This window comes from Argentina silus (genome assembly GCF_951799395.1).
Source record: "Argentina silus genome assembly, chromosome: 19".
NCBI classification, from domain to species: Eukaryota; Metazoa; Chordata; class Actinopteri; order Argentiniformes; family Argentinidae; genus Argentina; species Argentina silus.
In genome coordinates this window covers 7,920,357-7,936,094 of record NC_139673.1, presented here as the reverse complement: position 1 = coordinate 7,936,094, position 15,738 = coordinate 7,920,357, and the positions used below count along the sequence as shown (strand labels likewise).

Genomic DNA, 15,738 nt, shown 5'->3' with positions numbered 1-15,738 from the left:
CTCTGTGACCGATGTGGTCGCAGACGAATTACAGAGGATGTTTGAGGCTCCAGCTACCATCGTACATTGAAAAGAGGGTAAAAGGTATGTTCTCGGTTTTCAGTCCCTCATTGAAAAGATGATTAAGGCAGAGAGCCAGGGGGAGAGAAAGACTCTACCAGCAGAGGTGAAGGCCAATGAGGTAAGCACTGCCCATACTGTAGTATTGTATTGACTGAATGACCGAGCAATGAAATTAAATGAAAATAAAATGTTTCCCTTAGTTCCTCTGCTGTTTTCAGTCTTTCATGGTTGCCACCATTGCTGCTACTCCAGAAAAAGTTGAGGTGGAGAAGGAAGCCTTCAGTGTCCAATCAGGTACAGGAGGTTACACTAAGACATTTGTCATCATTTCCTTTCACATTGTAACAAATGTTCTCTTTAATCAAGCATGAGACATTGACTCTCTTCTTGTACTTTTCAGATGAGGCCCAGAGCAAGCCCAAGAGAAGCATCCTCCACAGGCTGTGAAGGGCAGTGTGCTGCTGTAGCAGTTCCTAGTCCAATAATGACTGAATCTCCATAAAATGGCAAAAAAAAACTAGCCGAGCTACTCCAGGCCATCATCATGGTCAACATTTCAATCAATAAACCATTAATTTTTCATCGCAATTGGTGTCTTTTAGCTTTTTATCTGAGTGGGTATGGGTATGAAGGAAAGGTTGAGCTGGTTGACCAAGTGGTATTGTCTGTCTATGGCTTTGACTTTGACGCACAAATCATGTTGTCTCACAGGAATGGTAAAGGCAGTGTTTGTTAGACAATAACGCTGTTTGTCTGACATTGAGGACCACAGTGGAAGTAACTCCTTTGACTTTATTGTGTATTATAAGGCACAGGTCTCTCTTGAGTTGTCGAGACTATTCCAGAAGCTGGCCACAAGGCCCACAGCATCTAGAACTCTCCACAAACATGTTAGCTTCATCCACCCTTCTGTGGCACCTGTGGAATGGGGGCATGTATTCTAGGGCGCTGTATGTGTCTCAACTATAAATACATTTACAACTGCAACATCTAGACATACTGCCAAATCACTTAGCACTTCCTGTGTCAATCCTTACAAGGGGACCTTATGTATTTGTTTACCAGTACACTTTCACTATCAAAGCTAATCTGACTTGAGGATTACCCCCCAAATAACTACAAAGCCAAATGGCTGAGGTAATGTTGATTTTACACATACCCCATATTCAAAATGTTATCTGGTATTTTTCAAATGTGTTTCTCAAACTTTATTTTAAGAATTTATAAATCATGTAAAAGGTACATTTTCAATAAAAAAAAAAGCCACACACATTTCTTTCGTCTTTGTTTATTATCTACATAATATTTTTCCCCATTTCTGGGCAAGCTGAATCATTGCTGTGCTCTTCTTCCAAATCATCCAAGATAAAAAAAACATGAGTTACAGCTTTCGAACACTTCACATAAAACAATCCAACTTTCCATCCATCATCAACATAAGAAAAGGATAAAGGTACTGCAATCGATGCAAAAGTCTTTTTAACAGCTTGATAACCAAAACCTAGTTATGGACACCCTATGTAAAGGGTTACAAAGCTACGCTGTATGTGCTCGTTTCAGACAGAACAAAAACAAAAAAGAAACTCCCATTTTCAGAGCCTCTCTACAAAAAATCCAAGTCAGAAAGAACATTCTTTTTCATTTTTTTTTTATTATCAAAGAGTCAGTTGTGAGCTTGAAGCCTCAGTCGCTGTCGTCGTCCGAGACGTGGTTGGAGGCCCCGCGATTGGACCCTCCGCGGTTGGAACCCTCAGGTTCTGATCCAGCTTCAGAGTGGCGTGGGGAGCGCTCGTTGTCCGAGCCCACCTCAGAGCCCCTTGCGGATCCCCTATCAGAGCCTCTGTCTGAGGCTGCGGCCGGTGACCCGGGCCGGGACCCGTCCTCCGATCCTGACCGGCTCCTCTTACTCTCATTATCCGACTGCTCCGAGTCAGACTGCTGCCGGGCTCTCCTCCTCTTTACTGGACGGTCGCTTCCGGAATCCTCTCCGTCAGAGTTTCTTCCAGAGCGCTGGGGGCTCCCAGCCTCGCTGCCAGAGCGGTTCCGCCCCCCGTCAGACTCGCTGTCAGACGCTAGGCGTTTCCTGTGTCCGCCCTCGTCATCGGATCCTGAACCGCTGTCTCTCTGGTTCCTGAATTAAGCGAAAAAGGCAGAGACTTAGACACAACGCTGTATTACAGTGTCTAAAACACTGAAATGATGATGATGCCTGGTTTTCATATAGCAGTTTATGTATGACTGAGTTGCATTTCATGTATGAAGGTTCATGCCCTTACTTTTCTTCAGCTATTTTCAGGCCATCCTCGTCGGAGGAAGAGTCGGACGATGAGATGATGGCCTTAGATTTGATCTTGCCTTTGAGAGACGGTGGCATGCGTTCAGGCTTGGGCTAGGAGAGAACGGTGAGCCGTTAACACTCGGGACAGGCAGATGCGATTCAAAAGTAGATTCCAACATCGTGAGAAAGAAAAGGCAAGTTGTGTAAAGAGGAGTCAACTCTAACCTTTTCAAACCTCTTCTTATTGGGTTTGCGCTGCTTTCTGGGCCTGGAGCCTCCTTCCTCATCATCGCTGCCATCATCACCCCCTTTTGGTCTGAAAAACAGTCAACATGTAACTCACACTAGGCCACTCTCCTGCCTCTCAAGAAAACTACACAACAATATTATTTTCCATTGTCTCACCTTCTCTTTTTGCGTGATTTCTTCTCTCCGTCCTCACCCTCCTCCTCCTGCTCACTGCCACTGCCAGCCTTCCTCCTCCTCTTCTTTCTCACCGGCAGATCCTCATCAGAGCCGTCGTTGACAAACTCATCAAAGTCTCCCTTCTTACGCTGGGGACGAAATAAACAAAAGGACAGTCTTTTATTAATACTGGTTCATAAGCTAAGTCTTTTAAGATGTGTGTTTCCCATTCCGGGCCTCTGCTTTACGCTAGGTGTGTGTTGCTGTACTCACCCGTCCTCCTCCTTTCTTCTTCTTCTCCGATGGCTCCTTCATCCCATCTGCGAAGGAGAGCAGGCCCTTGGTCTTCTCCACGTACATGGCTCTCTGCTCCAGCAGCTTCTTCTGCTCATCCGCCGCCTTGCTCTTCTTGTCCTCCTGGTGGAGCAACAGGGAGGCAAGAGCAGACCATCAGTCATTAGCAAATTTCTCGCCATGCCTTAAGGGGTTTTCTCAGCATGCATTTCAACATGAAGGGGATGAGAGGGTTTTGTTAAGATGATTGGTGGCAGTGTGTTTGTTTGATGTGTGACATCACAGCCATCACGAACCCATTCTTTCTGCATGGCCTGACGCAGGACGTCTCTCTCCTGCTCCTGCTTGGCCCTCATCTCCTTCTCCTCCTCGTCCTGCTTCCTGGCACGGGCTACGTGGTACTGGGCCTGACTCAGCAGATCAGAGCACTGCCTGTAACAGAACCACACACACACACAATCCATGCTCAGACTGAAATCTAAAAACCCTCCAAAATCCCTCTTAGGTGTGATTTAGACCTCAGGTGGGTTTTATACATTTACTAAAGGTTTTTCAATGAGTGAGAAGAGAATTTCAAAAGAAGTTCAAACTGACCTGGCTTCAGTGGAGGCGAGCGCGAGGTCGAACCTCATCTTGTCTCCTGCCTTTGCGAGGTAGCTGAAGTACCTGGGAGAAAAGAGAAAGGAGTTAGGCTGGGGACAGTGATGAAGGGATTAGACTAATAGAAGAAAGGTAAAGTAAGGGTTGGGTTGTACCGGTGTGCCAGCTCTAGCTCTTTGACAGCGCTGAGCACAGCCTTCAGGTTACTCTTCTCATCCTTCAGGACCAGTGTGGCCAGCCTCTGGAGCACCAGGGCCACGTTGAACATCAGCACGGTGTCGCTGGGGGCCACATGACGCGCCTGGGGACACAAACACAACACATAGTGAGCACCACCACCACAACAACGTGAACACAGTCACAGCACAATGAACAAGAGGACACACCGGAGGGGGTCAGCTAAACTCTCTTTTGCTCAGCCAAAAGAAGTCACACCACATTGTACATCAAAGGAATGTGGAAAAAAACCCTTGGTTATGTGTCTAAATGTACCTTCAGTAAAGTCTGTTTGCACTCCTGGAGTTTCCCACATTTGAAGAGCGCCCGTGCAAGGTAGAGCAGTACATCAGTATGCTGGTGCTTGTAGAATTTCTTCAGACAGTTCTCATACTGAAAACACAAAGAGACTTTAACATTGTAATACAATGGCTCGTTAAAAAGAAGATAGACAGTATACAGATGCTAGATGTGGGCCTAAATGAGGCAGCGAACGTTAAGATTCTCAGACCCTTACCATCTGCACAGCGCTAATGTACTGTTTTTGCTCCACGTAGATGTGGGCCAGGTTGAGCCACACGTCACTGATGTCTGCTGTGGCCTCCCTCACCTGGGCAAACACGTCACGAGCCTCGCGGTAGAAGCCCTTATGGGCAAGGACAGCACCTGGACAACACAGAGAGCTACTGTCACTCTAGGGTCAATGCAAGCCAATAGCTTGAAGACACAGTTAAAGCATTAGAGTTGATCATGAAAACTAAGAGGGGGGCCAGGGCAACAAACACATGCCAATGGACAAGGACACAAACACATACTGATACTGCTTGAAGCCAGCTTTTAGTATTGTCTTTGCATGTGAAAACACTGACTAAGAGGAGGCCAACAACAAACCTATGCCATTGGCAGCGTAGAGGTTCTTGGCATCGTTTCGTAGGACCTGTTTGTAGATTGCCAGGGCTCGATCCTGATGTCTCTTTTCCTAGAGGAGACACAAACACAAACAAATGATGCATGCACTATTATCAAACCCTAATGGGAGATTCATCCAGTAAATGTTATTGTGGAGCTATCAACAATGCCAGAGTGCAGGTGTTTCTCTCTTTCTTTTCATGTACCATCACTGACAGCAGTTGTTTTTCACCCCATTTCAAACCGCTGAGTCCGATACCTTTTCACGGTCCCTGGTGGGCTGGTGCAGGGTCTGGAGCCACACGTTCCCCAGGGCCAACATGGAGTAGGTGTCGTTCGCAGTGGACGGCTGCTTGAGGATACGCTCAAACTTCTTCTGGCCCGGACCCCACTCCTGCTTTGCCAAGTGAAGGTTCCCAATCAGCGACCAGGCATCAGGGTGATCCTATATAGGTGATAAGATATACAGATATGTATACATACATACAGACCATAGACATAACATAGAGATCATAATCATCAGAGAATGTGGACTTATGATGGCTTCTATGATCAAATGAGGCAATGGATGGACAACAGCGATACCTGGTTAATCTGCAGAGCTTCTTTGAACCAGTCCGAAGCTTCGTAGAAATTTCCTTTGTCACGAGCCATCGCTCCAAGACGCAAGTAACCTGTAAGTTATGATAGAAGACCAATCAAAACATGTACCCTTTAACGAAAACAAGGACATTAGCCAGAAAGTACTGCATCTCCTCTGAGCTTACAGTCGACATAGTTGGGATGTTCCCTCAGGATGTTCTTGTAGAGTTTCTCCGCCTCGTGGAACTCGCACATGGCCTCGTAGAGGCGGGCCAGGTTGTAGGATGTGGTGACAGAGATGGCGTTATAGTAATGCTCGTCGTGCTGCCCCTCGGCTTTGGCCCGCTCCAGAGATGCCAGGAAGTATTTCTACACATAGACAGACGGGACGGGGGGGTTCTTAATATCAACCAATTTAATGTTACCAACTAGGTTAGACCTACTATCACAAGGACGATTGACAACATGAATCTAGTGGTTCATGAATTCCTTTCAATTCATGAATACATGTAATAACACATCATGACTGATCCTAGTCAGCCTGCTCCATCCTCCTCCAGTGTTACCTTGGCCTCTCCCAGGTTGCCCAGTCTGAAGTGCAGAGCCCCCAGGTTGTTGAGGATCTCAGGGGGGACATCGGCTTGGACCTTCTCCTGCAGGATACGAGTGGCCGTGCCGTAGGCTGAGAGAGCCCCCTGGATGTCCGTCTGCTCCAGGATCTGGGCCAGCTCGATCCAGGCCTCCACGTCATCGGGGTACTGCTCTGTGACTTTCTTCAGATGCCCCTGGATGGAAAAAAAATAACTTTCTTGTTTTCTGCATAAATGTACCGATACAATCAACACTTGTGGATTGTTACAGGTCTAGATATAACAAACAACACCATTCATGAACTTACTTTGGCAATGTCTCTCTTCTCCTGGTCGTCCGAAGTGGCATAGAGGGACCCCAGGATTTTCATGGTCTCGTAATTGTTAGGGTAGGCCTTTAACACCTTCTCAAAGCACTGCGCTGCATTCTCCTTGTCCCTGCGGTACACGTACATCTGTCCCAGGCCAAAGAAGGGCAGCACAAAGGTGGACGAGGCAAACTGAGTGGCCTGGTAGTAGTACTGAAAGGCCTGGTCGTAGTCCTCCTGAGAAACATGGAAGAGATGGGGAGAGAGATAGAATAAGAGAGAAAGTGAGTGAGTTAACACTCATCCACTGAAATAATGGTACTCTGATGAATAGCCTAGCTAAGGCCTTGGTTCTTACCTGTACATGGAAGGAGCGGGCTAACTGGTAGCAGCTCTCTGCCTGCATGGCCTCCACCTCTGTGTTGTGAAAGGCATGGAGAGCCAGATGCTGCACTTTACTGTAGTCCTGAAAATAAGAGCACACACAAATGTAAACAATAGCTGACGCCCAGGTCGAGACATGGTTCGTGAGCCAGATATATGATGGCAAGCCGTTTTTCACTTCCTTTTTTTGGGCAAGAGTCTTACCTTTTTGAAGAAGAAGTGGTTGGCCAGGTGATTGAGCACCATGGGGTTGCTGGGGTCGATGGTGTAGGCCCTGGAGAGGAGCTGCACTCCGTTCTTGATGGAGTCTGGCTCCTTGCTGTTGAGCTCCAGCACCGCCAGGCCCACCAGCGCTCCCACACACTTGGAGTTGAGCTCCAGAGCGCGTCCGAAGGCCAGACGGGCCTTCTCTAGCTTACTGAGCTTGACAAAGCAGTGGCCCATTCCCAGCCTCACCTCGGCTGGACATCCAGGGTTTGTGCGTAGAGCCTTCTTATAGTAGGCCAGTGCTCCCCTGTAATCCTTCTTATTGAAAGAGATGCAAGCTTTACCTGTTGAAACAAAGTTATTGGGGTTAATTGTGGATTCCAGGTGAACCTTCATAGTTGAAATGCTAAATTTTTCACTTGTATGTTTTACTTACCCAGTAGAGCAGGGATGTTGTTAGTGGACTGGTTCAGGACGAAGTGGAACTGAGCATCAGCCTGATCCATCTTATCTCCCTCCAGGAGACAGAAACAGGCTCTTCCCAGCAAGTGGTTCTGTCACAAACAAAAACAACGCGGTCCATGACAACTACATCTTCCTACATTAGCCATTTTAACAGTTCATTTAAAATGTGTCTCATTCTGACAGTGGGATTTCTCACCTGGTCGTACATGATGATCTTATCTGCCATGGTGTAGAGCAGTGTGGCCTGAGTGATGAGCTCCTTCTTGGCATCTTTGTTCTTCTCCTTGCGCGCCTGCTGGACATAGTAGGCAGCCAGTGTGTCCAGACAGGTCATCTGGTCCTTCTCATGGTCTCTGTAGTCCAGGTTCCCATCGATACGGGCCGCCTCCAGCAGTTTGACAAAGTCCTCTGTCTTCCCCTGTTTGTAATACTCCAGCTGAAAGAATAGTCAGACATAGTTTATTACAGATATTTTTTTTTTTTTTTTTAAAACATTAATCCATCCGTCCTGACTTTTGTAAAGTATGCAGTTAGCTTCTTATAACAATTCCACGCAAGCTCATGTGTTCGCACTCACCGCTAGAGCAATCCATATGTGCAACTGTGTATGCTCCTGTTTCAAGATACTGATAACCTCGTCTCCTTCAGGCAGCTGATCGAAATCAAGCTCAATAACCTGTAGAACACAGAATGCATTCTCTGTTACATGAAGATTTCACAACACTTCATCCACATTAAACAACCTTTGATCGTTGGGTAAACAGCTTGATCAGAGGGCACCAACGAGAGGAACTGATTATCATTTCATAACAATAGATTGTGCGAATGAGGAGTTGTTGCAGATCATTCATGAATGTTCAGTCATGAAACTGAACATTGACCAAATAAGACAGATGACCTGTGGAAGTGACAGCTTGCAGCTCACGTTAGAGCTGTGTGTCTGACATGACTGATTGACTTGACAACACTTTTCCAAGTAAAAAATCTAGGCTTGCAACTGACTCCTTAAACTAATAACTAGCAACAACACATACCCCACATAACAGTCTTGACTTGTTGGGCTTGCAATGCAACGCTTATATTGACAACAAGCTAGCGGCTAACATTAGCTGCTAGCGCACAGGCAGACCATCTACTAGCAAGTTGTCAAACAAAGCAGTGTAGCTAACTCATTCTTACCTCGTCAGTGTCCCGTAAAGGGATTTCAATTGAACCCCGAGACATCTTGGCTAGTGGAAATCCACGTCGCTATATCAATATTTTGTCTAAACTTAGACAACAGTCCCCGTGTGGTCTCGAGGATCTGCCGCTGCTGGCTACTTCCGCTCTGGAGCAACCAGATGGGTGCATATCAAATAAATGTCCGGGTCATACAGTGACTTCCATTCTTTAATCCACCTCTGTGACAGCCACTTCATTCTGTCAAGTCAAAATGGTGTGTCAAATGACCACAGAGATGTTATGTCTGTGTAGAGACAGACATAACATTTTAAATGTGCTTTAGACTCATTGAAGACGTCTGAACAGCCTTTAAATGTTCTCAGATGAAGCATGTCCACATTTGTTGCTTGAAAGTGCCAATGTCACTTTTTTACTCAATATTTTAACATGCACCTATCTGCAAAGTCGAATGATAAAATATGTCAATAGCCTGTACCTTTTCATAAATATTAATTATATTAATGTATTGTAACAACCATGTGTAAGGCCACTGTTTGTAAGCGGAAGATTGTGAGTTTGATTCCCGCTTAGGGCAAGCTGCTCTACCCTGCCGTTTGCTACAGTATGTTAGTCATATCTGTTTGGATATTTACTGTGCAGCAAATTCATGTGAAGAACTCAACATGGTTTGTAGAGGACAGACTGAAAGGAGTGCTCAATGTTCTGCAGATTATCCTGAATCATTTGATATGTTAAACTGTGAATGTTAATTTCAAATAGTCCATTAACTGCATGATTGTGTGCAGGCCTGAGCCCAGAATCAGTGGGGCTGAGAGGGAGGGGTGGGTGGGTGTCAGCTGGTTTTGATGTGTGGCAGTGAATGATGAAAACAGGCAAAGGCTACGCTCTCTCAAGAGCATCTTGAGGGTTTCCTCTGTTAACATCACAGTGAACTGGCAGCAACACATTGACTTATCGAAAAGTAAGTTACATGTTTTTGACCGGCTTGTACGATGAGATGTAGTGGACTAAGTGAGTAGTTATTTCGTTTTTTAATGTGACAATATTAAGCAGCTTTCAGAAGAATTGTCCTGGACTAGGTAAGAGTTTATGTTCATGCTCTCTCACAGTTTGCAAACATTTTTTTGAATGTTCATGGTGAAAGTATACTGTATGTCTATTTGTACTAATATAATAATGCAATGTTAAAGAATGGAAAACTGTACAGTAAATGTCTTGTGTACTGCACATCCAGTAAGCAATAGTCTACCTCCAACTGTTTTGTTCTGTAATGTTTTTACTACCTTTCTTAGCTTTGTGTCCTGTTGACTCTGGAGTTTCAGTTACATGACTGTCATGATATGGCCCCCATTAGGTAACAGTTTCTGAGCCTCCACACTATTCTCCAGCCCAGGAACCCAACAGGACAAAGCAACTTGGTTCATGAAACGTAACCTCTGTGATATTCTGACTGGACCTCAATGCATTACCTAACATGTAAGTGAATGCTTTCTCACAGATAGAAAACATGTAAGTGAGCATCACCAGCAGATTGTACACTTCTAGACTTGATATCTGTCAATATGTCCCAATGTACGACCAATTTGTAACCAGGAATAAGGTCCTTCAGGTCTGATGTATTGTCATGCTATGTTCCTTCATTATATTGTAATATCTTTATTTCTACTCAGAGATGTTATGGCCTCAGGTAACTTACTGAATGGAGGTCAGGGATTTCATGAGGAAAAATCAGAGCCTAACCTTGCGGCCAGTGGCAACAGTAGTCCACCAGCTCAGAGCAGGCCACCGCGAGGGGACAGCAGAGGATACAGAGCATCAACTCTGTCACAAGACTCTGGCGTTAGCTCCATAGAGCCCAATGGCAATGAAAGTAAGCAATGACGTTATAAAGTGATTTACTGTCTGTGGCATAAAATGTTATTACCTTACATAGAACATCGTCTTGATAATCAGGCATTTGTTTTGGTGGCTATTCAAAAAGGCATGCTTTAAAGTGAAATGAACTGTTCAAGTGTGGTCCAAACTACTTATGCCACAAAGTAATGCCCTACCTGACAAAGCCTAATGGATGTTTTAGTGTGGAGCTCTGGCAGCTGTGAACCAGGGGTTTCTATCGAGGACATAGTGGAAACACATGAATTCTCTGAGGAAGAGCTACTTGACATTACATTTGAGGCATGCAGCACGACCAGCACAGGTACAGATCCGTTATCCGTCTATTAAGTCAAACAGATGAAGTCAGTCATAAGTCAGAACATGTATTCAGTGCACTCAGGCATGATTCCTAAGCCTCTGTTCTCAACAGGAGACGTTCTGGCCTCCACAATAATGCAGTACCTGCAGACCATGACAGGCCAGAGCCCTGGGCAGGTCAGGCTGAGCGCCCTGCACCGCATGCTGGACCCGGATGCCCGGGACCCCCCTGTGAGCCGGGACACCTTCCATTCCACCATGAGGGAGTGGATCGCCCAGTGTGGCAGCCAGGACGGGTCAGAAACTTCATACAGCTGACTGATTGTTCAAGACGAAACCTCATAGCATTACCATCAACTGAAAACTACTATATTTGAGTGACTTACAGGAGATTTACAGGAGATTAGAAGCCTACTTACTGCTAAACTGCTTTTCACCTGTAATTGCATACCTACAGTATAATTCTTTGTTTATTTCAGCTTGTGTGAGGAAGACAGTGATGTTTCAGGGGGAGACCCTCCTCAAGTGTCTATAAATGGTAAAGTTTTACTTCTCTGTTGTAGGCAGCCATCTGGGGCTGTGTCTCAGATTTCAGTGCTATTCACTCACTAATTGTGTTTTTACTTTCAGGAATGGATTTCTCAGGTCCTGAGACCACAACTGCATTCTCCGGGGGCGAACAGTGTTTTTGGTCAGTTAATGAGCTGCTGCATTGTTTTTGTATTGTAATCTAAATATGTCATGACAAATGTAATATGTCAATCACATGTTGACCATTTTTGTCTCCAGTGACTCCAGGGATCTGCTGGGCATGGTGGCAGAGCTGAAACATGTCCATCGCAGGCTAAGTGAGCAGAACAACAGCCTCTTAAGGACAGCGTCCCACTGTGAGGACACTAACCTGCAGCTCACAGTGGAGATCACTGAACTACGGAGCAAGCTAGCCAGGTAAAGATGGGGCAGTATGATTAGTCTCAAACGACGTTGCGTTCACCATATTCACCATAGCATTAGCTATATCACAATATTTCTTACGACTTACTGATTGCTGTTAAACTACTGAAATGACTTTGCCATCATACTTGACCACTTATTTCCCAGATGGTAGTCTAGGGAGCAGTAGTGTGACAAGGAGTGATGGTGTTCCTGTATGTCCTCTGTTTACCTTGTGTAATATGTTCATTGTGTTGTGCCCCCCAGTGCCCAGCGGGCAGCAGTGAGGGCCAGGTCCCTGACAGAGGACCTAGAGGAGGCCAGGCGAGCCCTGAGGGAGGCCCAGGAGAGGGCCACCAGAGCCCAGGCCAGCAGCAACCAACTGGTACTGAACACGCTCACTTCTGCAGAAGGGTTCAGTTAGAGACATTTGTTGTAGTGTAATGACATATCATACAGTTATACCACTTAATTTGTTCAATTTTTTTAAATTTTATTTTTTTTACTTCAGAGCAAAGACGGTGAATGCCTGAAAGCACACATCAAAGCGCTTGAGGATATGGTAATTGTGTGTGTAGTCTGTGTACTGTGTATCTTTAGGAAGGATTTTCCCTTTCTTGTCATGTTTTATGGAAGATACTGTACATGTGATACAATAACTTTGATGTCTGTAGAATGACCAGCTTGCCCTTGAGAGGACTTGTTCTGACGATTGTGTCAACAAACTGAGGAAGGTTAATGCTGAGATGGGGGTAAGAGACAAAAACAGCTGACCAGAACAACACTCTATGCCACTCAGTTGTATAGGCTACAGTATTAACCCAATTATTGAAAACCTCTCAAATGTTCACAGGAGGAACTTGAAGAGACTCTTGTTCTGCTGGCTGTGCGAGACAGAGAACTCACCAAGGTTAACATACCTCCACAAATTGAATGAAAGGAGAGGCACCATCTTGGTTTCACTGTGATTTTATTAGTTTGTGTCTTTTTTCATGCTCCTTTTTAGAAAGACATACTAATGGATACGCTGAAGAACTCTCATCTGGAAAACCACAAAATCATAGAGGTATCTTTCCTCTATCACACCATTCATTATGTTTAATGCAAAGTGAAAACAAACAGCCAAACATTAATTCATTTTTCTTCATGAATGTGGCTATGAGATGGTGATTGCCTTTTTCTGCCATTGAAGGGGCTACAGTCAGAGTTGATGAGGCTACAAGAGCACTCACAGCAGGCTCTTTTGAGGTATGTGCCATCAATCCATACCCTAATTGTTGTACCCAGACATCTGAGGAAGAAGTGATCAATGGCAGACACTGCACATACCATCTGGGGATAGCCTCATGCTTTTTTAACACCATCCCACCCCACTGCTGTTCAGAAGGCAGCTTGGCATGGGTTTGTATGTGAGTGACATTATCACAGTGGGACGTGTTAATGTTCACCTGTGCTTGTCTTGGTTTGGCCCTGCTGTTATTGACAGATTCGACAGGCACTGGACCAGTCCACCAGGCCTCCTTGGTACGAGTGGAGCTGTCCCTAATCACCGCTCACTGCATTCTGAGATCCAGGACATTCAGCAGGTAACAACACCTCGACGTCCGGTGTGTATGTCTTTATCTGTCGTCCACGGCTGTGTTCTTGCACTCTATCTAGAGCATGTTATGGTCAGAGCTAAGGAACCCAAGCGCAGGACACAGAGACAGGACTTGTGTATAAAAGAATCAGGTTTTAATGAGGGAATAGGGGGAAACGGAGTAGCAGGGTGAATGGCAAGGTGGGTAGGGTAGCAGGGCAGGCAGGCAGGGCAGACAGTGCAGGTAGGCAGGGCAAGTAGCCGGAAGGGTAGGCAGACGGGCAGGAAGGCTGGCAGGCAGGTAGGCATAAACCGGGAAGTGGTCCTGTAGCACAAAGAGAACGTGGTGAGACAAATACTAAGACACAGAGAAGCTAAGCGGCCGAGAGAGAGACTGACATGTGAAGACAACAAACGATCTGGCGATGAGTGGATGGGAAGCCGGGGTTTAAATACTCTGAGTAGATGAACTGATGAAGACTGAGCAGGTGGAGAAGATGACGAGACTGATTGCTGGAGCCTGGGCCACGCCCACACACATACACACACAGACACACACACAGACAGACAGGAGAGAGAGAGGTACTGGCACAGGCTAGGTGGAAGTGGAGGGCGTGACAGAGCATATCTATACTTATCTATCTATATCTATCTATACAGAGCATATCTATACTATACTTGGTATACGCTCTCGATAGAGTGCAAGAATGTCTTTTGGAACACAGCACATATATGCTGTGAGTGTTAGAATAAGTCTCATATTTTCCAACAGCAGCGTGGGGGTCCTGAGGAGGTGAGTGGCCCGGTGTGTGGGGTACCGTTCCCTCCCACTCAGAGAGACGACATCCAGCACATCATTCATAGGATCAAGTCTGCTGAGATCTCCCATCTACTCCACACTAACTACCCGGATAGGGTATGACAGTAGGGGGGGGGGCACTAACACACACACACACACACACACACACACACACACACACACACACACACACACACACACACACACACACACACACACACACACGGTCTGATATCTCTACCATCTCTCAGGATCCTGTTGGTGGTTATGCTGCTGAAACACTGGAGAGGCCTTATTCCTACAGCCAGAAGCAACAGGCAAGCATCAAGCAGCAGCTTCTTAATGTGTATGTGAGTTTTTACCTCACTCTCTCTATGCTCTGTTATAATAACTGACTCGGTAAAAGGTATGTAAGTGACGATGGTTGCTATTCTGAACATCTTCCCTCTGCTCAAAAAAACAATGCCTGGCTTAACTATTTTCTAGAAAGCTATTGTACTAAAACGCCATCAGCAGGAGTTACTGCCTTCTGTGTGTGGGATGTCAGAGATAAGTGCAGTTTTAAGACCTCTGCAGATGTAGCAAAGTGTGAGTGAGTTGTTTATGAAGTTCGGGCAGTTCTTTCAGACTGCGGGAGCTGGAGCTGCAAAGGGCTCGGTGGGAAGAGAGAGAGGAGAAGTTGGGTGAGCGACAGAGTCAGCAGCGGAGGGTTCTGGAGCAGGAACAGGAGCTGGAGCGCAGGGTCCGGGACCAGGAGCAGGACCAGGGGCTGGAGCCGAGGCAGAGCCCAGCTCGGGAGGCCCGGAAGGCGGCTGTGGTCAACTGGTGGAGGACCCTTAGGGTGGAGGGGGGTAGGACCGAGGTCAAATCCGGGACCGAGGACCCACAGCCCAGTCAGGCCCTCCTTGAGGCAGAGACCAAACTCACACAGGCAAAACAGACTATTAAAGAGATGAGGGAGCAGGTATGCCACCTGGAGGCCGCTCTGAGAACTGCCCGGGAGGGCGTTTCTGCTGGGCACAAAACCCCTCAGGCTGGAGTACTTCACACAGACAAGGAGACCAACACAGAGAGAGAGGGACCTGGCTGGGCTGGGGAGGAGGTTATGAGAGAGCAGAAAGATGTGGCTGTGGCTACAGACCCTGTCGAGGAGGACCCCCCGGGGAGATCTGCTACAGAGGATCTTCAGGAGTCCCTCCGGAGGATGGAGGCCATGGTCAGTAGTGCCCTGGAGGGGGCTGAGCTGGTCAGGGAGAGCCAGCGGAGGGTCACCCAGGTCAAGGACCGGATGGAGGGCATCACTCAGAGGGTGGAGGAGGCGCTGAGCAGGGCAGCTGACACAGACAGTCAGCTCACTGCCCTGGAGGCCAGGGTCACAGTCATGGCCAAGACCCAGGTGTGTGTGTGTGTGTGTGTGTGTGTGTGTGTGTCTGTGTCTGTGTATGTGTGTGTGCACTGCTTTCAATAAGAGTAAGCTACAGTAAGGATTAGGGTAATGAGTCTCACTGTTTTCCCATGTTATTGTCTTGAGAGCTGAAACTAAACATTGATTAATTTTTTGCATATCCAAAGTAGCCCATATAATAGGTATAGTATGTTCTCTGCATTACCATGTACAATGTTCTGAACCTTTAACATCCTTCATAAAGGCTTATTTATAGCCATTCATTTGCATCTCTCTCTCCTGCCCTGAAGACACCAGGTCCCAGAGGGGTAACTGATCTAGGGTCAGATGGTGCTGGCTCATCAGC

The 15,738-nt window shown here is 46.4% G+C and overlaps 1 protein-coding gene across 1 annotated transcript; it reads right to left on the bottom strand.

Moving 5' to 3' along the window:
* Nucleotides 1–1,341: 1,341 nt before the first annotated feature.
* Nucleotides 1,342–8,618, bottom strand: ctr9 (CTR9 homolog, Paf1/RNA polymerase II complex component). The gene is made up of 22 exons (XM_083691312.1): nt 8,481–8,618; nt 7,879–7,977; nt 7,498–7,737; nt 7,273–7,390; nt 6,834–7,180; nt 6,604–6,711; nt 6,246–6,482; nt 5,914–6,132; nt 5,533–5,716; nt 5,351–5,439; nt 5,025–5,210; nt 4,748–4,835; nt 4,374–4,522; nt 4,133–4,249; nt 3,796–3,941; nt 3,635–3,706; nt 3,337–3,472; nt 3,020–3,163; nt 2,747–2,895; nt 2,567–2,657; nt 2,340–2,452; nt 1,342–2,194 (listed from the first exon to the last, which is right to left on the bottom strand). The coding sequence occupies exons 1-22, from the start codon at nt 8,523–8,525 to the stop codon at nt 1,747–1,749; spliced, it is 3,525 nt and encodes a 1,174-aa protein (XP_083547438.1). The 5' UTR covers nt 8,526–8,618; the 3' UTR covers nt 1,342–1,746.
* Between the last annotated feature and the right edge of the window lie 7,120 nt (nt 8,619–15,738).